Below are 21,608 nucleotides of genomic sequence, written 5' to 3'. Positions count from 1 at the left end.
TCTCGTCAAAAGGAAGAAGGTAGCTTACATAAGGTGGAGGAAGCTAGGGTCAAGCTCAGCTCTAGAGGATTACAGGCAGGAGAGGAAGGAGCTCAAAAATGGTCTGAGGAGAGCCAGGAGGGGACACGAGAAAGGCTTGGCAGGAAGAATTAGGGAGAGTCCAAAGGCATTTTACACTTATGTGAGGAATAAGAGAATGATCAAAGAAAGAGTAGGGCCGATCAGGGATAGCATAGGGAATTTGTGTATAGAGTCTGAGGAGGTAGGGGAAGCCCTAAATGAGTATTTTGCTTCTGTCCTTACTAAAGAAAAGGACCTTGTAGTGAATGAAACCATTGAGGAGCAGGTAAGCATGCTGGGACGGATAGAGACTGAGAAAGCTGATGTGTTGAAAATTTTAACAAACATTAAGATTGACAAGTCGCCAGGGCCAGACCAGATTTGTCCTCGGCTGCTTTGGGAAGTGAGAAATGCAATTGCTTCGCCACTTGCGAAGATCTTTGCATCCTCGCTCTCCACTGGAGTCATACCTGAGGACTGGAGAGAGGCAAATGTAATTCCTCTCTTCAAGAAAGGAAATAGGGAAATCCCCGGCAATTACAGACCAGTCAGTCTCCCGTCTGTTGTCTGCAAGGTGTTAGAAAGGATTCTGAGGGAGAGGATTTATGACCATCTGGAAGAGCATGGCTTGATTAAATGTAGTCAGCACGGCTTTGTGAAGGGCAGGTCATGCCTCACAAACCTTATCGAGTTCTTTGAGGATGTTACTAGACAAGTTGATGAGGGTCGAGCTGTGGATGTGGTGTATATGGACTTCAGTAAGGCATTTAATAAGTTTCCCCATGGTAGGCTCATTCAGAAGGTCAGGAGGAATGGGATTCAGGGGAACATAGCTCTCTGGATACAGAATTGGCTGGTCGACAGAAGACAGCGAGTGGTAGTGGAAGGAAAATATTCTGCCTGGAAGTCTGTGGTGAGTGGTGTTCCACAGGGCTCTGTCCTTGGGCCTCTACTGTTTGTAATTTTTATTAATGACTTGGATGAGGGGATTGAAGGATGGGTCAGCAAGTTTGCAGATGACACAAAGGTTGGAGGTGTCGATGACAGTATAGAGGGCTGTTGTAGGCTGCAGCGTGACATTGACAGGATGCAGAGATGGGCTGAGAGGTGGCAGATGGAGTTCAACCTGGATAAATGCGAGGTGATGCATTTGGAAGGTCGAATTTGAAAGCTGAGTACAGGATTAAGGATAGGATTCTTGGCAGTGTGGAGGAACAGTGGGATCTTGGTGTGCAGGTACATAGATCCCTTAAAATTGCCACCAGGTGGACAGGGTTGTTAAGAAAGCATATGGTGCTTTGGCTTTCATTAACAGGGGGATTGAGTTTAAGAGTCGTGAGATCTTGTTGCAGCTCTATAAAACTTTGGTTAGACCGCACTTGAAATACTGTGTCCAGTTCTGGTCGGCCTATTATAGGAAAGATGTGGATGCTTTGGAGAGAGTTCAGAGGAGGTTTACCAGGATGCTGCCTGGACTGGAGGGCTTATCTTACGAAGAGAGGTTGACTGAGCTCGGACTTTTTTCATTGGAAAAAAGAAGGAACCTAATTGAGGTATACAAGATAATGAGAGGCATAGATAGAGTTGATAGCCAGAAACTTTTTCCCAGGGCAGAAATTGTTAATACGAGGGGTCATAGTTTTAAGCTGTTTGACGGAAAGTATAAAGGGGATGTCAGAGGCGGGTTCTTTACGCAGAGAGTTGTGAGAGCATGGAATGCGTTGCCAGCAACAGTTGTGGAAGCGAGGTCATTGGGGATATTTAAGAGACTGCTGAACATGCATATGGTCACAGAAATTTGAGGGTGCATACATTAGGTTTACCTTACATGAGGATCAATGGTCGGCACAACATCACGGGCTGACGGGCCTGTTCTGTGCTGTACTGTTCTATGTTCTATATTGTCTAGCTCTCACCATTGTTAACAGCTAACCTGAGAATGCAACTTTTTAAAAAAAAAGGTTTTGTGATTTACACATTAAAAGAAGTGAAACTGTCATGGCATTCTAACAGATGAAAGGCTTAACAGACAAATCAATTTTTCAATGTATAATTTCAGTTACATCAAACTGTAAATTTTTGCTATAAATTCTGTGTTAGGATTGAGCCTCCATTACCACCTGATGAAGGAGTGTTGCTCCGAAAGCTAGTGTGCTTCCAATTAAACCTGTTGGACTATAACCTGATGTGGTGTGATTTTTAACTTTGTACACCCCAGTCCATCTCCAAATCACGTTACCAGTTCATGCAAACTGTTTCCAATCAGCTCCGAGGAATACTCACGGATTACTGAGAGCTGAGATTCTATTCTCTGAACTTTCAATAAGTTGGCAATGGGAGGACAGCCAGGGAGCTGTCACAGACACAATCCTTCTGAATGAAAACACTGTTCAGAAACCAGGTCAAACTCTGGTTCCTCTCTGTTAGACTGGTTGTTTCTGTTGAAGGCCCCTGATACCATCTAAACATCTGCCATCTGCCTGAGGATAAGGCCTCTCCAGGGTCAAAGTGTCGAAAGAGCACCTTGAACAAGAATCAATCTGCAATTAACTCTCAGGATTGGCCTCAGGAACAAATATGAGTTTTGTTCTAACTTTTAAAAAACATAAAGCTGCTCCTCACAGTCCAAAGGTCACTGTCAACTTTTATCTCATGGTTTATAGCTCTTAACCAAAAAATGGATAATGAAATAATGGAAAATCAGCAAGAGTCCTAACACTGTTTATAGTGAGCTGATTGTATGCACACAACTCCATTGCAGTAGTTATAACCTGAATACAGTAACCAGCACCATTCCATCCCACAGTTACAACCTCAATACTTACATACTAAAGGAAATAAAGTGAGTCAGAGTTTACCGTACCAGGCCCTCATTCCGAGAAAGAACACCATTGTTGCAGCACAGCCAATGTTGACTCTGTAGTCACCACTGTCGGTTATTAAATCTATAACAATGAAATAAATGTGATCTTAGAATGAATGTTTATATCTGAGGAGTGTTTTAATGCAAACTTAGAAAGCTCCAGGTTGAGAAGTCTCTCGGGTTGATGTTACCGGAAGCTTTCTGTGCTGTTGTATGGGGCTGGATTGGAAATCCTGAGAATGGACGGTGTTTGCTGTTCTCGATACTGTGCTGTGGTGTAATGAGGGTCCACATTCAGTGGCTCAGCAGTGAGTGGAGACAACATAAACATCTGTATAAAATGTTACGCCTTTTATACTTAACGGGGTTCCACATTCACCAATAAGAAATAGAAACATAGAAGGTAGAAACAGGAGGAGACCATGTGATCCCTTAAACCTGTTCTACCATTCAGTACAATCATGCTTGATCATTGAGTTTAATATATTAATTCCTTTCTCCCCCTATATCCCTTGGTTCCTTCAGCCACAAGAGCTTCAATCGACCTCCTTCCTGAAAACACTATCGTTTTGGCTTCAATCAGTTTACATGGCACTGAATTTCCAGATTCATCACTCTCTCAGAGAAGAAACTTCTCATCTCAGTCCTAAAAGACTTACCCCTTATCCTTAAACAATGACTCCTGATTGTGATTTCCAACACCATTGAGAATATCCTTTCTGCATGTATTCTGTTGAGTCCCTTTAGAAGTTTACAGATTTCTGAGATTCCATCCCCCACACCCCACCCTCACTTCATTGAATATTGTCCAAACCAAGTCAATTTCTCCTCCTATGTCAGCCCTGCCACCCCAGGAATCAATCCTGCACTTCCTCCATTGGAAGAAGATCCCTCCTTAGGTAAGGAGACCAAAACTGCACACAATATTCTAGGAGTGGCCTAAAGGATGTCCTATAGGTAGTTCTCCAACAACACATGTTTATTAAATGTGATTTGCCTGTAACATGATTTGTGAATTGCCAGTCTTGTTTTTAATAAAGTGAACTCCTGTTCACTGTCACACGATTCTCATCCCCGGCACTAGGTGGCGCTGTGCATTGACGTCTGGACTCCATGTTGGCATCACGTGATCATTCAGCTTGAGCGCTTTCTCATGAAGAGGTTCATGAAAGGTTTTGTGAAATGTTTGGGCTGGTGGACTTGGAAAAGCATCGTGAAAATGTTTCTAAAGCCTGAGGAAGCAATCTGTTAATGTAAAGCTTTAAAGCGTCAAGATAAGAGTAAAATTTCACTGGAAGTGACTAAGTGTACTACGACAGCTTTGAGGAGCACTTTGAAACTTGACTTTGTCATTTGTATTAAGAGCTTTCTTTCTTTCTTTTTGTATATATTTAGATGCTGTGCAGAGGGATCTGGGTGTTCTTGTGTATGAATCACACATGGTTGGTCGGCAAGTGTACCAGGTAATTAGGAAGGCAAATGGAATTTTGTCCTTCATTGCGAAAGGGATTGAGTTTAAAAGCAGGGAGGTTATGTTGCAGCTATACGGGATGCCGGAGAGGCCACACTTGGAGTACTGTGTGCAGGTTTGGTCTCCTTATTTCAGAAAGGATGTACTGGCACTGGAGGGGGCGCAGAAGAGGTTCACTAGGTTGACTCCGGAGTCGAGGGGGTTGGTTTATGAAGAGAGACTGGGTCGACTGGGATAATATTAATTGGAATTTAGAAGAATGAGGTGGGATCTTATAGAAACATATAAAATTATAAAGGAAATTGATAAGATAGAAGTAGAGAGGATGTTTCCACTGGTGCGTGTAACTCGGACAATAGGGCATAGCCTCAAAATTAGAGGGAGCAGATTTGGGATTGAATTGAGAAGGAACCTCTTCACTCAGAGGGTTGTGAATCTGTGGAATTCCCTGCCCAGTGAAGTAGTTGAGGCATCCTTGGTACATGTTTTTAAACCTAAGATAGATAATATTATGAACAATAAAGGAATTAAGGTTTATGGTGAGAAGGCAGGTATTTGGAGCTGAGGTCATGTAAAGTAAAGCCAAAGGATCTTATTGAGTGGTGGAGCAGGCTCAAAGGGCCAGATGGCCTACTTCTCGTTCTAATGTTCTTTATGTTTTCAAGTTCTTAAAGACTGAATGTGAATCCGTTTCGGTGACTAATCAGTATGATAACCAACTGTAAAAACCTACCAGTACAGGGGCTCAGACATGGTCAGTCAGCTGCTCAGGGTGGTCAGAGTCAGGAAACTCTGCACATCGTGGGTGAGGGAGAGAAAGGTGGGGGGACACAATGTTACCTTTGGTGCATGTGTGGAGATGTCCTGAGGGGGTGAGTGGGCTGTGCAGAAGAGATTCAGGGTTAGTCAGGGTCAGATGTTAGTGAGGGTGAGAGTGAGTGGGGAAGATGTTGCAGGAAATGTTGGGTACAGTAGCAGAGACAGAGTGAATGTGAGGTATCATTGAGAAGATGGTGGCACTTTCACTGGCAGAGTGGAGAAGGTCATTGATCTTCTTCCTACATTCTGTGCATTCCTTCAGATGGTTGAGATTGCACTGGCCTAGATGGTAACCCTGGTCCAGGTTGACATGGTTCCAATAGAATGGTGTACTTTGTTGGTCTGGAAGAAAAGGACTATCCTGCCTCTGCATCACCCCATCAGCAGTATCTCCATGTCCCTGACCACAAAGAGAGGCACCAGTTTTCCATTATCTGCCCCATCCATGGCCAGTATCTGGAACTGTGCAGGGCAGCTCCGGACTGACATCTCTTGTCTGGGGGCACAGTATCTTTTTAAAGATGGCGCTGAATCACAGATGTTGGTTAATTCTGGGATATCCAGGAACTGGGGAGTTGTTTTGGAAACAGCACATGGTGTGATGGTGCGGGAATGTGTGAGGAGTCACCAAAGGGTGGGGTAGGTAATAAATCAGGCGGGTTTTGTAAAATATGGTGCTAAATGCCCCCAAGCATCACAATGTGAAACCCTCTGAAAAAATTGACAAAACTGGCACTTGGTGAAAGAAATTAAGATTCAACCCTTGATCTACCAAGGCAGGTTTCATTCTGAGATCGGACTTGGGCAGTGTTACCATTGGATGGGATCAGAAGACTGGCTGGAATGCAGTGGAGCCAGCAGGTATAGATGCCAATCGAGAGTAGTCAGTTGAAGATTCCGATGAATTGCATGATACAACACCATCCAACAGGTCAGTTACAACTACAAATTTTGAGATATGACATTTGGTTCCCTCATGTAAATTATTAAGATATTGTGACTAGCTGGGATCCCAGTACAATACCCCACCAGCTATTGCCTTCCATTCTGAAACAGACCTTACTCTTTGTTTCCTGCCTGCTCATCAGTTTTCTATCCATCTGAACACATGACCCTGAATCCTCACTTTAATTTTACACACTAATCTTGTATGCGAGACTTTACCAAAAGCCTTCTGAAAGTCAACCACAGCCCTGGCTCACCTGATCAGTTCTACTGATTACATCCTCAAAGAACTCCGGTAGATTTGCCAAGCCTGATTTCCCTTTTGTAAATCCATGCAGACTTGGTCTAAATTTAAGTTCTTTCCTGAGTATGAGTTCGCTGCTCTTGACGATGGCGGGGGCGGAATCTTCCTCACTGCTGATGTCAGACTCACTGGTCTATAATTTCTGGTTTTCTCTCCATCCCCCTTTATAAATTGTGGGGTTACATTAGCTAACACCCAATCTGTAGAAACTGTTGCAGAGTCTAAAGAATCTTGGAAGTATCTACTATTTCTATACCACTTCTTCAATTATCAGGCCTGGCAATATATTGGGGTTCAAACCCAAGCTTACTCTCATTCCCTAGTTTTCCCTTCATTATCTGCTGGTCCTCCTTTTGCTGATTTCTAAACTGTTCCCAGTCCTCAGGTGTCGTGTTTTCTCTTGCCAATTTGTGTTCGATGCAAAAAAGAGACATACAATCTCTAACTTTGATCGTAGACTATGGTTTGGTCACTGTTCTCTATCCTTCCTTGCACCAGACAGGAATAAACGACATTTGTAGTTCACCTATTTACTCTTTGAATGTTTGCCATTGCCTATTGACTGTCATTGTAACAGTAACTTTTGCCAAGCCATCATCGCCAACTCGCACCTCATATCGTTGTAGTTTCCCTTATTAAGATTTGAGATCATCATCTCAGAATCAACCACCTCACTCCCTATCTTAACCTTGAAATGGCTGGTCAGTGAACCTGCCTATTCTCATTATGGGGAATCTGGGGGCAGTGGATCAAAAATGCTGACCAGGACACCAAAACTGGCTCATTCTGACTTTTATTAAGCAGAAAATTCTGGGTGATTTTGAATCTGCAGCTCATCTTACATTGTCTGAGATTCCTTTATCTGTTCAAATCAATAGTTAATGTTTATTGGACAGGGGGTCAAATAATCCTCTCTCTTGACCATCACCCACTCTTTTCCTATCAACTGAAGTGAGAATCTCACTCTGTACCAACTGGTAACATGGAAACTATAACAATCTCCTGAACAAGCTCATTCTAAGGACAGTTTTTCAGACAGTGCAGCACTCCCTCAGGTCCTGGAGTGGGGCTTTTATCTTCCAATCTGGAGAAAGGTTTCCATTGGTCACAGTCACAAGGTGGGGGAGACTACCATATCCTTCCAGAATGGGGCCACCACTGGACATGGAATATTCCAAGGAATTACACAAAAATTGCGTACAGAGACAGGCCATTCATCACAAGAAGTCTATTTGGAGATTTTTGCTCCCCTCCTCCCAGCCTCCTTCATCTAAATCTCCCAGTGTAAACTTAATTATCTTCCCCCTTCCACATTGATGCGGTAACCTTTAAATTTATGTAAACTATTTAAAGCAATGCCTCATTGTGGTGGAGTCACTTAAAGGTCCAAGAGTCACTTAAAGGTCCCAAATGTATCAGATTCTACTACCACCACTAGTAGTGCATTCCATGCACTCACCACTCTCTCTGTAAAGAACCTACCTCTGACATTTTTCCTAAACCTTCCTCCAATCATCTTAAACTTATGCCCCCTCATGATAGCCATTTCCACCCTGGGAAAAAGCTTCTGACTATTCATTCTGCCTATACCCCTCATCATCTTGTACACCTGTCACCTTTCTTCACTCCAATGAGAAAAGCCATACCTCCCTCAACCTTTCTTCATAAGACATGCCCTCCAGTCCAGGCAGCATCCTGGTAAATCTCCTCTGCATCTTCTCTGAAGCTTCCACATCCTTCCTATAATGAGGCAACCAGAACTGAACACAATATTCCAGGTGTGGTCTCGATCTCTGATCCTATAATTATTACCAAAGTGCTGTCCACGTACCTGAACCAGAGCTTGGCTTGGATTTGTGGGAGGGCTGTTTGTTCTAGTCTTTGCATCACTGCTTCTGCACAGGTCTCGTGGTTTGAGTGTGCAGTCCTTATTCATTGGTTCCCCACTGTGTCATCCATTCTGTTTGTCCAGGAAGTTGGCTATCAGCTCTCTGGCTAAGGTTTTGTCAATCGAGGTAAACAGCGCCACTATATTGAATGGACATGTGCTTGACGACACATTTCACATTCAACAACTAAATATATGAACAGATCAATGGGATAACTATGGGCCCACCCATCTCCAGGCTCATAGCAGAAACAGTGATGCAAAGACTAGAACAAACAGCCCTCCCACAAATCTTCTAGTTTAGGACTCCCCTACCCCAGGGAAAAAAATCTTGGTTATTCACCCTATATATGTCTCTCATGATTTTATAAACCTCTAAGATGTCATTTAAAATGTATCTAGACAGATACATGAATGGAGCAGGGAGAAAATGAATGGAGCGGGCGGCACGGTGGCACAGTGGTTAGCACTGCTGCCTCACAGCGCCAGAGACCCAGGTTCAATTCCCGCCTCAGGCGACTGACTGTGTGGAGATTGCACGTTCTCCCCGTGTCTGCGTGGGTTTCCTCCGGGTGCTCCGGTTTCCTCCCACCATCCAAAGATGTGCAGGGTCAGGTGAATTGGCCATACTAAATTGCCCGTAGTGTTAGATAAGGGGTAAATGTAGGGGTATGGGTGGGTTTCGCTTCGGCGGGTCGGTGTGGACTTGTTGGGCCGAAGGGCCTGTTTCCACACTGTAATCTAATCTAATCTAATCTAAAAAGGATACAGACGTCTGGAAAATAAATGGCAGGTTTAGATAGAGGATCTGGATCGGGGCAGGCTTGGAGGGCCGAAGGTTTTGAGCTGTAATTTTCTTTGCTCTCTGTTCGCTATAAGGTCACCCCTTAGCCTCCGACACTCCAGGGAAAATAGCCCCAAGCTATTCAGCCTCTCCCTATAGCTCAAACCCTCCAACCCTGGCAACATCCTTGTAAATCTTTTCTGCTCCGTTTAAAGTGACACAAAACTGGTCTTTTTTTTCTAAAAGCTGTTCCTTTTCTCAGGGATAATGTGTCCTTGGTTTTTCTCAGAAGGGGTAATAAACAGCTCCCAGATCTGATTAGACTGGTTTAGTACAGAGATTAAAGGGTATTGAGAGTCCTTTCTTTGTCTATATGTAAACAGATGAGACAAAGTGGTCATGTTTTAGAAGTGACCTGTATAATGAAAGGGGAGTGGTCAACTCTCCAGCTGAGCAATTCAGTTCAGAACTAGTAAGGGGTTCAGTTGTGTGGAAACAGGCTCTCTCTCTCCTTCTGCCCTTTAACTTCAACCTCTAAGCATCTGTTCCATTTTTTTAAACTGTTTTCTAAGGGAGTTTGTTTATTGGGACTGTTGTGTATATTCAGAACTGCATAATTATATCTAATTTGGATAGACTGAGTTCTGTAGGGGGTCTTTATTCTGTTCTTTGTGCTTCATTGTGTAATTTTGTGAATAAATTTCTATCTGTTTTAAAACCTACTAGTCAACCCAGCTAACATGCTCCGGGTAATTCTCACTGTACACTGACTGAAACAAATTGCAAAGTTATGGTCTGGGTTGCCTGCACAAGAATGTTTTGAGTGGTCTGATGTAGTCCATAGCACAAATTTCACAACATCTTTTCTATAGCAAAGAGACCAGAACTGAGTACATTAGTCCAAAAGTGGCCAGTGTGCCAAACACCTTCTTTACTACCCTCTCTATGAGGGGGTGGCACAGAGGCTCAGTGGTTAGCACTGCTGCCTCACAGCACCAGGGACCTGAGTTCAATTCTAGTCTTGGGCAACTGTCTGTGTGGAGTTTGCACGTTCTCCCCGTGTCTGTGTGGCATTCCTCTAGGTACTCCGGTATCCTCCCAAAGATGTGCAGGTTAGGGTGGATTGGCCAAGACTAGAATTGGCATTTATTGGTCAGCACATTGAGTATAGGAGTTGTGAGGTCCTGTTGCAGCTGTACAGGACATTACTTGGCCACTATTGGAATACTGCATTCAATTCTGGCTTCCTTGTTGTAGGAAATATGTTGTAACAGTAAGGGATTTTAACTTTCCTGACAGCCACTGGGACTGCCATATAGTTAAGAGTTTGGCTGGAGACAAATTTGTTGTGTGTGTGTTCAGGGAGAACTTTTCATGTGTAGATAGCCCTACTAGAGATGGGGCAAAATGTGACCTCCACTTGGGAAATAAGGCAGGACATGTGACAGAAGTGTTCACGGGCGAGCACTTTGGGACCAGTAGCCCATTATTCCATTAGTGTTAAAATAGCCATGAAAAAGGATAGTTAACATTCTAGCGAGTTTTGGGAAGATTTGTAGCTCAGCTTGAGATTCTGGATGTAGGTTTGCTCGCTGAGCTGGAAGGTTTGTTTTTATAAAAAGGAACCTTCCAGTTCCACGAGCAAACCCACATTCAAGTTAAAGTTCTAAATTGGGTCAAGGCCAATTTTTGATGGTCTCAGACCGAATTTTCAGCAGTTAATTTGGGGAAGCTGTTTGCAGGCAAAGGGAATTCTGGGAAATCGTATGCTTTCAAAAGTGAGTTTGAGTGGTCAGGGCCAACACATTCCTGTCAGAGTGGAGGGTAAGGTTAGCAGGAACAGGGAACTCTGGGTGACTAGAGTTTTTGAGGTGATCTTGAAAAGGAAGGAGGCACATTAAGACAGCTGGGATCAAGTGAATTCCTTGAGGAGTGTAGAGGGTATTAAGAGTACACTTAAGAGAGAAATCGGAAGGACTAAAAGGGGATATGAAATGTCATTGGCAGATAAGATAAAGAAGAATCCAAAGAGATTCAACAAGTACATGAAGGGCAAAAGAATAACCAGGGAGAGAACAGAGCCTCTTAAAGATCAACAAGGTCATCCATGTGCGAGGCCACAAGACATGGGTGAGATCCTAAATGAATATTTCTTGTCAGTATTTAATATGGATGGTATGGATGCCAGGGAACTTAGAGCAATAAATAGTGATGTCCAGAAGAGTGTCCCCCTTACACAAAAGGAGGTGTTAAAGTAGATAAATACTCAGGACCTGACGGAGTATATCCCAAGACTTTGTAGGAGGCAAGGGAGGAAATTGCAAAGCCCCTATCAGAGATGTTTGTGTCATCGACAGCCTCATGTGAAGTGACAATTGGAGGGTGACTAATGTTTGGCCATTATTTAAGAAAGACTGCAGGAAATGCCAGGGAATTACAAACTGGTGACCTTAACATCTGTGGCGTGTATGATGTTTGGGGGGATTCTGAGAGACAGGATCTACAGGCATTTGAAGAGGCAAGGACTCATTTGGGATAATCAACATGGCTTTGTGCATGGGAAATTGTGTTTCATGAATTTGATTGAGTTTTTTGAAGGGGTGACTAAGAAAGCACATGAGGGCAGTGCAGGAGATGTTGTCAATTTGGAATTTAGCAAGGCCTTTGACAAGGTAAGTTGTTGAGTAAGGTTAAATCTCGCAGGATCCAGGGAGAGCTAGCCAATTGCATACAAAATTGGTTGTAATGGTAGAAGATAGAGAGTAGTCGTATAGAGTTGCTTTTTAGACTGGAGGCCTGTGACCAGATGAAGGTTTGGGAGGTATGGTTTGTGAATGATACCAAGGTGGCGGTATAGTGGACAATGAAGAAGGGTATCTGGGAATGCAGTGACATCTTGATCAACTGGGCCAGTATGCTGAGGAATGGCAAATGGAGTTTATTTTAGATAAATGCAAAGTGTTGCATTTTGGTAAGACAACCCAGGGCAGGACTGACACAGTCAATGGTCGGGTCCTGGCAAGTGTTATAGAACAAAAAGATCTAGGATACATATTCATAGCTCCTTGAAAATGGAGTCACAGGTACACAGGGTAGTAAAGAAGGCTTCGGGCCTGCTAGCTTTCATTGGTCAGAACACTGAGTACAGGAAATGAGACATCTTGTTGCAACTGTACATTGGTGAGGTCACATTTGGAGTAAAGCATGTAGTTCTTCAAAGTTTGTGAGAAGATTTGTAGCTCGGGTGCTCGTTGCTGTGGTTCTGTTGGCCGAGCTGGAAGTTTTTGTTGCAAACGTTTCGTCCCCTGTCTAGGTGACATCCTCAGTGCTTGGGAGCCTCCTGTGAAGCGCTTCTGTGGTGTTTCCTCCGGCATTTATAGTGGCCTGTCCCAGCCGCTTCCGGCTGTCAGTTTCAGCTGTCCGCTGTAGTGGCCGGTATATTGGGTCCAGGTCGATGTGTTTGTTGATGGAGTTTGTGGATGAGTGCCAAGCTTCTAGGAATTCCCTGGCTGTTCTTTGTTTGGCTTGCCCTACAATGGTAGTGTTGTCCCAGTCAAATTCATGTTGCTTGTCGTCTGCGTGTGTGGCTACTAGGGATAGCTGGTCATGTCGTTTCGTGGCTAGTTGATGTTCATGGATGCAGATCGTAGTGTACAAAATTCCATGCAAGGACTGCACAAAACACTATATAGGACAAACAGGAAGACAGCTAACGATCCGCATCCACGAACATCAACTAGCCACGAAACGACACGACCAGCTATCCCTAGTAGCCACACACGCAGACGACAAGCAACATGAATTTGACTGGGACAACACTACCATTATAGGGCAAGCAAAACAAAGAACAGCCAGGGAATTCCTAGAAGCTTGGCACTCATCCACAAACTCCATCAACAAACACATCGACCTGGACCCAATATACCGGCCACTACAGCGGACAGCTGAAACTGACAACCGGAAGCGGTAGGGACAGGCCACTATAAATGCCAGAGGAAACACCACAGAAGCGCTTCACAGAAGCACTGAGGATGTCACCTAGACAGGGGACGAAACGTTTGCAACAAAAACTTCCAGTTCGGCGAACAGAACCACAACATGTAGTTCTGCTCAGCCTACCTTGGAGGGGATGCAGAAAAGATGTATTAGGATGTACTAGGATGTACTAGGATGCTACTTGGATTGGAAGGGTAGAGTGAAAAGGAGATGTTGGATAGGCTGAGACTTTCTCCCCTGGAGCATGAGAGATTGAAGAGTGACCTTTATAGAGGTCTATAAAATCATGAGAAGCATAGATAAGGTAGGTGGTGGACAGCTTTTCCCCAGGGGTAGGGGAGATTAAACTAGAGGCCATCAGTTTAAGGTGAGAAGGGAAAGATACAAAAGGGTCGAGAGGGGCAATTATTTCACACAGTGAATGTCTGGAACAGGCTACCAGAGATAGTGGTGGAAGCGAGTACATTTTCATCATTTAAAAATCATATCAACAGGTACACAGGTGGGAGAGGTGTGGAGCGATATGGACCAAGCACAAAAAATGGGACTAGGTTAAATTGTTAAAACTGGATGGCATGGGCAGGCTGGGCTCAAAGGCTTGTTTTCATGCTATAGACTTCTATGACTCTGTGATACGGACTAAAGGCAAACATATGCATTGAGGCTACAAATCACCCATGATCTCTTTGAATGGTGGAACAGACCTGAGGGGCTGAAAGGCCTAATCCTTTTCCAATGATCGCTGAATCTAAACAAAAACATGTTTCTCTGACTGAAGGACAAGTCTTCCGTGTTCATTATATGGTCATGTTCCACCAGCAGCTCAGTCACGTCTGAGAGGGTGCTCAAGAACATACAGATACTGAGACACAAACATGACACAATGGTCTGAATAAACATGCCCAATTCTAACCATTTCACCCTGGGATTGGGTGTGATTGTGACTGCCTTTACAATATGAACCACTGAAAGCATGGTTCTGTCACCCAAACTTAACTCATTGATACTCCAGATCATCGACAAGTCAAAAGGAAATGGCTGCGTTCCCTCAATCTGTGGAAACAGTGTCACCATCTGGAGGAGGATAGTAAATGCGGATGTGTGAGGCAGTGAAGACAGGAAAGAATGAAAGGGTCAGGGGAAAGAAAGCAGAGACAATTCCCACACTGAGCCATTTACTATTCCAGTTACTTCACACTGAACTGTACAGGAGACGTTACAGAGTACTTGCATGTTTAATATTGTTAGGAAGCCAGAAACCTGTGAACTGTCGACAAAATGGATTTCTTTCAAGTTTTGTGAATATACCTGGAGTGCTTTTTTTTATAAGAGTTTATTGAAAGACCGCAGTGGATTTTATTTTTTTTTAAAAGTCTTCACCGAAGTGACAAGATGGTGATAAATTCTTAACCAAAAACAGAAATTGCTGGAAAAACCCATCAGGTCTGGCAGCATCAGTGGAGAGAAAGCCAAGCTCGTGGCTATGTCTAACTAAAGTCAAATATAAATGCAACATTTAATTGCTCATGTCAGTAACTGGGAATGACAGAACATAGAACAGAGAACAATGTAACACGGTACAGGCCTTTTGGCCCTCAGTGTTGTGCTGACCTTTTATCTGACTCTAAGATCCAGACTAACCTACATACCCTTCAGTGCACTACCTTCCATGTGCCTATCCAAGAGTCACTTAAAGGTCCCGAATGTCTCTGACTCTACGACCCCTGCTGGCAGTGCATTCCACACACCCCCCACTCTCTGTGTAACGAACCAACCTCTGACATCTCCCCTAAACCTTCCTCCACTCACCTTAAAATTATGCCCCCTCGTGATAGACATTCCTGTCATGGGAAAGAGTCTCTGGATATCCACTCTATCTATGCTTCTCAACATCTTGTACACCTCATCATCCTTCACTTCCATGAGAAAAGCCCTAGCTCCTTCAACCTTTCATATGACATGCCCACCAGACTAGGCAGCATCCTGGTAAATCTCCTCTGCATCCTCTCTAAAGCTTCCACATCTTTCCTAAAATGAGGTGACCAGAACTGCTCACGTAAACCTTCTGCCCGGGATACAGGTGGGATCTTGTACAGGTTCTACCTCCCCCACGAGATATTCCAATGATCCACATATTTGAAACAGTTCCACCTACACCAACCCTGCAGCCATGTGTTCAGCTGCACTCGGTCTCTGTTCCGAGCCTTACGAGCCCATGGCACCAGTAGCAATCCTGAGATTACTACTCTGCTTGTCCTGCCTTCTAGCTTCCAACTAACTCCCTATATTCACTTTTCAGGTTCTCCTCCCTTTTCCTACCTATGTCATTGGCACCGATGTGTACCCCAACTTCTGGCTGCTCTCTCTCCCCCTTAAGAATCCTGTAGACTCAATCCGAGACATCCCTGGGGGCCATAGAGACATCAATGAAGAGCCAGCCCCCTTTCCACTTGAAAGTCTCTTGCCACCTCATGAGGCTGTACTTGGAGAGAAAACAGGGTTAATGTTCCGAGTCCCTGATCTTTCCTCTAAAGCTTCTGAAGCAGGCTCACTGGCCTCAAAACGTTAACTCTGTTTCTCTCTGCACAGATGCTGCTGGACCTGCTGAGTTTCTCCAGAAATTTCTGTTTCTGTTTATTTCAGAACTCCAGCATTTGCAATTCCCAGTTTCATTTTAGTTCATTGCAATTTGTTTCCTTTCGCATTTACTAGAGAAGACATTTTCTTCTTGCTGAGGTTCCAATCAGAAATGAGCTCCCTCTTCCTTTACATGGGCTCCCTAAACTCATAGCTTCAACAATCTTGTACGATGGCTCTCTTTCTGACCTCCCCAGAGCTTTCTACATTGAGAGTTTTCTCCTCCCTGGCTGCTCAGCCCCTCAGGGATTCTCCCCCAGCCCTGACTGCTGGTCACCTGCTAATCCCAGCACCTCTGCTGTCCTGGGTCTCTTCCCCTTCCACCAACCTGCTGGTGGCTCCTTCTCTTCAGTGACAATAAACTTAATCCTCATTCGAATCCTGTCTCCCTCTGGTGGTTGTGAAATGTAGGCCAGCAAACACCCTTTGGTGATGGTGACCCCGTGTAACTTGCTGGGCATTCAGGTGGGGTCACATGTCTCCCTGAAACGCTGCCTTTGAATTCAATGTTCAAAATGGCATTCTGACCTTTCGAACAGAAAGGCCAGATATGCATAAAATACAGAAATAAAACATGTTCACCTCTATTTAAGTACCCAGTTCACAAGTAATAATAAAACTGTGTCTCAAATGTTTTGCAACTGAGATCCACCTTGGATTGCTTCACCTACCTTCACATTGTATTTCACACACATTTGGACTTTCTGGATAGTCTGGATCTGAACACCACTTGGAATTACTGATTTGAAACATCCCAAACTTTGTTGCTTCAAGATTGTCATTTATCGACTCCATGACGTTTCGTGCCGAGGTGTTGTATTGACTCTCATAAAAGGCTACACACATCCCTGGAATGAAAATGAGCATCAGAGACATGTTGGTCAGAACATGTGGCAAACGCAAATGTGGTTCTCACGAGACCTCACAGACAGTAACGTTTGTCTTTCAGTACCCTGGTAGAATCCTCATCCTGACTGTGTGTCGCTTGTCTGAGGGATGTACGAGCACAGAAAATGAATGGCAGGAACAAACATCTCTGACTGAAACCAGGATGATTCGATCAATACTATTTGAAAAAATACATTTGTGAGGACACTGGGCTCTGCGGTTTGCCATAGTCATGTGACAAAGTCAGAAGTCACATGTCAGGTTACAGTCCAGCAGGTTAAAAGGAACAATATTCTAAAAGTTTGTGATTTCAAATAAACCTATTGTGTCATGTGACTTCTGACTTTGTCCACCCCAGCCAGACACTGACATCTCCTTATCATAGTCACGTGACCCTCTGCTGTCGGTGCTTTCGGTTCAGAAGGAGAAACCATTAAAACCTCCCCATGGAGCAACCATCACCGATTGTCCCTTGTTCCCCTGCACCCCAGCCCAAACCCCATCCCCCATCACAGCCATGACCACCACAGGCTTCTCTGTGGAGACGCAGCACGCCAGAGACAATGAGGGGAACAATACTCAGAAAGAATCCTTCTGGATCACCTCAGCTGATCGAAACCAATCCAGGAGATCACAGGGACCATCTGTGATCTATAATGATAATACCCTTCTGCAGAAGGTGATCTCTGGCCCAGTCAGGAGCAAATCAGCTCCTTGGTGGAACCGAACAGTCAATAGCCAGTGCACCAGCTAACAATGTAATCCAGAGGCTCATGACTCTCTGCAAAAAGAACCATCCAACATCCAGTCTATTCCTGCCCTTGCAGAGTTTAAACTAAAGAGCAATTTACTCAGTTCAGGCCAGACTCAGATCTTCCTTGTCCCCACCAACCAGACACTCACCCACTGACTGACCAAACTACAGGAGAATACAACTGTCCCATCTGTCAGGGCATTCAGTACGGCTTAAATAGAACAGAGAAGGTGGTACTCACAGTCGGCCACACTGTACTAGATTAATTTAGTCAGTGTAGAATTCATTTTGGCCACAAAAATGGGAAGGCACATTACTACCTGCGTGGTAGCAGTTTAGGAAAAGGTGAGGTACAGTGAGACATGAGTGTCATGGTGCAACAGTTGCTATAGATTGGTATGTAGGTGCAGTGAGGATAGCTCATGGCATGCTGGCCTCCATAGCGAGAGTATTTGTGTATCGGAGTAACGATGTCTTGCTGCAGTTACACAGGGACTTGGTGAGTATTGTGCGTAGTTTTGGTTCCCTAGTCTGAGGAAGGGCATTCATGCCATTAAGGGAGGGAGTCCAGCGAAGGTTCACCAGACTGATTCCCGGGATGGCAGGACTGACAGATGAGGAAAGACTGGAGTGACTGGGAAGAATGAGAGAAGGACCACATAGAAACATACAAAACCTTGTTGGGACTGGAAGGCTAATTGTGGGAAGAATGTTCCCAATGTTGGGGAAGTCCAGCACTAGGAGGTCACAGTCGAAGAATAAGGGGTAAGACATTCAGGATTTAGATGAGGAGGAATTTCTTCACTCAGAGAAGCTGCTGGGGCCAGTTCATTAGATATATTCAAGAGAGAGCTAGACATGGCCCTTGTGGCTAAAGGGATCAAGAGGTATGGAGAGAAAGCGGGAATGGAATACTAAGATTACATGATCAGCCGTGATCACATTGAATGGCGGTGCAGGCTTGAAGGGCTGAATGGCCTACTCCTGCTCCTATTTTCTATGTTTCTGTGTTTATAATGACAGCAAATTCACATCATATAAGGATTCTGGCGTTGGAGAGTGGCCAGGGCACTGACAACAATCAGTGTCTTCAACCTGTCAGTGGTAGGTGCATCTGTGTCTGCGTCTGGTAACGCTGCCCCTTTATACAGAATCACACTTGTGGTTATCTGCTCCACAAAGTGAATTAGCCTTGAAGCTGGGAAATAAATAAAGATACACTACGTTTACCAGATTAGTACCAGGATCCTGAATGGCAGACTATGATCCATTACAAGGGGAGGGCTCAGAGGCTGCTGGGAGTGACTTCATTCCTTTATTTCTGACAGTGATTTGGGAATAGCGAACTTCAGCAGTGCTGAGAAACGCTGCATTCTGTTACAACTTTCCATCCTTCACTCGAGCACACAAACAAGGAATTAGAGAGCAGGCCAATCAGTCCTTCACCGCTCAAAAAGATCATAGTTCATCTGATTTTAACCTCAACTCTACATTCCTACATACTCCTGATAATCTTTCACCGCCTTGGGAACCAAGCATCTCCTGAACTCTGTCATAATGATTTAAAGATTCCACATCTACTGCCTTTTGAGGAAGGGAATTCCAAAACACTCTGAGGGGAAAAAAATCTGTTTCCACATCTCTGTTTTTAATTGGCACCTCCTTATGTTTAAACTTTGTGACCCCTTGTTCTAGATTCTCCCACAAGAGGAATCCTCCTTTCAACACCCACCCAGTCAGGTTCCCTCAGGCTCTTACATGATTCAGTTACGTCACCTCTCTCTCTCTCACTCTGGAGGATTATGGCCCAGCCTGTGTAGCCTGTCCTCATAAAGCAATCAGGGTCATTCCAGAGACTTGTCCAGTAAACCTTCTCTGAACTGCTTCCAACTCATGAACATCCCTCAGTAAGTACGCTGACCTGTACTGTGCACAGTAAGTAATCTGGATTGGGTCTCACCAATACCCCGTGTAACTGAACCTTCCTGCACTCACATTTAATTCCCCTCTCAATAACCTGGAACATTGTTAACCTACCTGATTACTTGCTGTACCTGCACCTTTCTGTGATTCATGCACTAGGATATCCACATCTCTCTGCCTCTCAGTGCTCTGCAACCTCTCGCTAATGAGATTATCTGCTTCTTTTTTATTCTGTCTGTCAAAGGGACAATTGTACATTTTCCCACATTATACTCCATTTGGCATATCTTTGGCTACTCTCTGATTTTATCTCCAGTATCTGCACTCCTCACTCTCGCCTACTCACTGAACTTACCTATATTTTGTTGTAACCGGCATATATTCTCTTGACAACCCAATTTTGATTCATAATTTTAGCAAATTGTGCTATGATGCAGAGGCCCCAGAACTGTTATACACCTTTTGGACAAGTTACAAAAACATTAATGAAAAGGGAAAACATCATTTTATATTGTACTGGAAGGAAATGCTGAGTATTTGCCACATGAACGTTGGTTATTACAGACAGTGCCATGGTGCATGCACCATTTAGAAGACTGATGGGGATGGAGGCGTTCAAATCCTTTGACTTGACATCCTTATTGATAACTAGGAGAAAATGAGGACTGCAGATGCTGGAGAGATAGAGTTGAAAAGTGTGGCGCTGGAAAAGCATCCAAGGAGCAGGAGAATCGATGTTTCAGGCATAAGCCCTTCATCAGAATATGGGGCGGGCAAAGGGGGTTGAGAGATAAATGGGGGAGTATGGAGCTGGGGGCAAGTTAGCTGGGAACGCGATAGGTGGATGAAGGTGGGGTTGATGGTGATAGGTCGGAGCAGAGGGTGGAGCCAATAGGTGGAAAGGAAGATGGACAGGTAGGACAGGTCAAGAGGACAGTGCTGAGTTGGAGGGTTGGATCTGGGATGAGGTGGGGAGAGGAGAGATTTCAAAACTGGAGAATTCAATGTTGATGCCGTGTAGTTGGAGGGTCCCGAGGCATTCGTCCTACAGGGCGAAAGTGAGGACTGCAGATGCTGGAGATCAGAGTCTGGATTAGAGTGGTGCTGGAAAAGCACAGCAGGTCAGGCAGCATCCGAGGAGCAGGAAAATCGACATTTCGGGCAAAAGCCCTTCATTAGGAATGTTGATATTCCTACAGTTTGGCAGGTGGCTTTGACTTGTTGGAGGAGGTCCAGGATTTGCATGTCCTGGTAGGAGTAGGAGGGGAAGTTGAAATGGTTGGCCACAGGACAATGGGATTGGTGTTCCCTGAACCGCTCCATAAGTTGGCGCTCAGTCTCCCTGATGAAGGGGAGACCACATCGAGAGCAACTGCTGCAAATCAGCCGACTCTAAAACTATAAACCCAAGCTTAGCTTTACGCATCAAAATAATATTTGGAATTTCCACAGTTCCTACAGGGTAAACACTTTTAAAGGCAAGTGATCACTGCTAATAATTTCTCTTGGTGAGGATGCAGATGGGTGGTCGATATTGGATCGGGGAAGATGCCTGGGGACTCACAGACACTTGAAATTGATTCCAGCTGGAGTTTCGTACATCTTAACAATGTATTAATATGCATAAGATGTGACAAAATCCTGCTATTACGCTGTAAGATATAGGAGCAGGAATAGATCATTCAGCCATTCAGTGAGATCATGGATGCTCTGATAATCCTCAACTCCACTTGTCTGCCTTTTCCCCATAACCCTCGATTCCCTCACTGATTAACAATGTCTATCTCAGCCTTGAATACGCTTCCACCTGCCTGAACAGCTTTCGGCCGTAAAGAACTCCACAGATTCCCTAACCTCGGAGTAAAGGAATTTCTCCTCATCCATATCTGAAACGTGTGACCCCTTATTCTGAATTAAAAATCACATCACACCAGGTTCTAGACCAGCAGGTTTATTTGGAAGTACTAGCTTTCGGAGCACTGCTCCTCTATCAGGTGGTGAAGGAGTGGCACTCCGAAAGCTAGTGCTTCCAAGTAAACCTGTTGCTCTCGAACCTGGCGTTGTGTGATTTTTAACTTTGTCTACCCCGGTCCAACACTGGCACTTCCACATCACGGCCCTTATTCTGAGACCATGAACCCTGGTCCTTGACTCTCCCACAAGGGAAAATAATGTTCCTGCATCGATTCAGTCCAGACCCTTATGGACCTTGTATGTTTCAACAACTTCTTATTCCTCTCGATTCCAATGATCCAGGTCCAATCTACTCAGCCTCC

The 21,608-nt window shown here is 44.4% G+C and overlaps 1 protein-coding gene across 2 annotated transcripts in view; it reads right to left on the bottom strand.

Annotated features, from left to right (window-relative positions):
- The window catches only part of LOC122555590 (lysozyme C-like), a 37,458-nt gene that overhangs the window by 10,136 nt on the left and 5,714 nt on the right, over positions 1 to 21,608 (bottom strand). For both annotated transcript variants that reach the window (XM_043701618.2, XM_043701617.2), the window contains 2 exons: positions 16,439 to 16,615; positions 2,924 to 3,005 (listed from right to left, as the gene is read on the bottom strand). In XM_043701618.2, coding sequence (XP_043557553.2) covers positions 2,924 to 3,005; positions 16,439 to 16,615 — 259 coding nt within the window. The remainder of the gene's footprint in view (positions 1 to 2,923; positions 3,006 to 16,438; positions 16,616 to 21,608) is intronic.

This window comes from Chiloscyllium plagiosum, unplaced genomic scaffold (assembly GCF_037043375.1).
Source record: "Chiloscyllium plagiosum isolate Xiang-an unplaced genomic scaffold, Cpla_swu_hap1 HiC_scaffold_12, whole genome shotgun sequence".
Lineage (NCBI taxonomy): Eukaryota > Metazoa > Chordata > Chondrichthyes > Orectolobiformes > Hemiscylliidae > Chiloscyllium > Chiloscyllium plagiosum.
The sequence above is the reverse complement of the archived record's forward strand: the minus strand, read 5'-3'. Positions and strand labels throughout refer to the sequence as shown.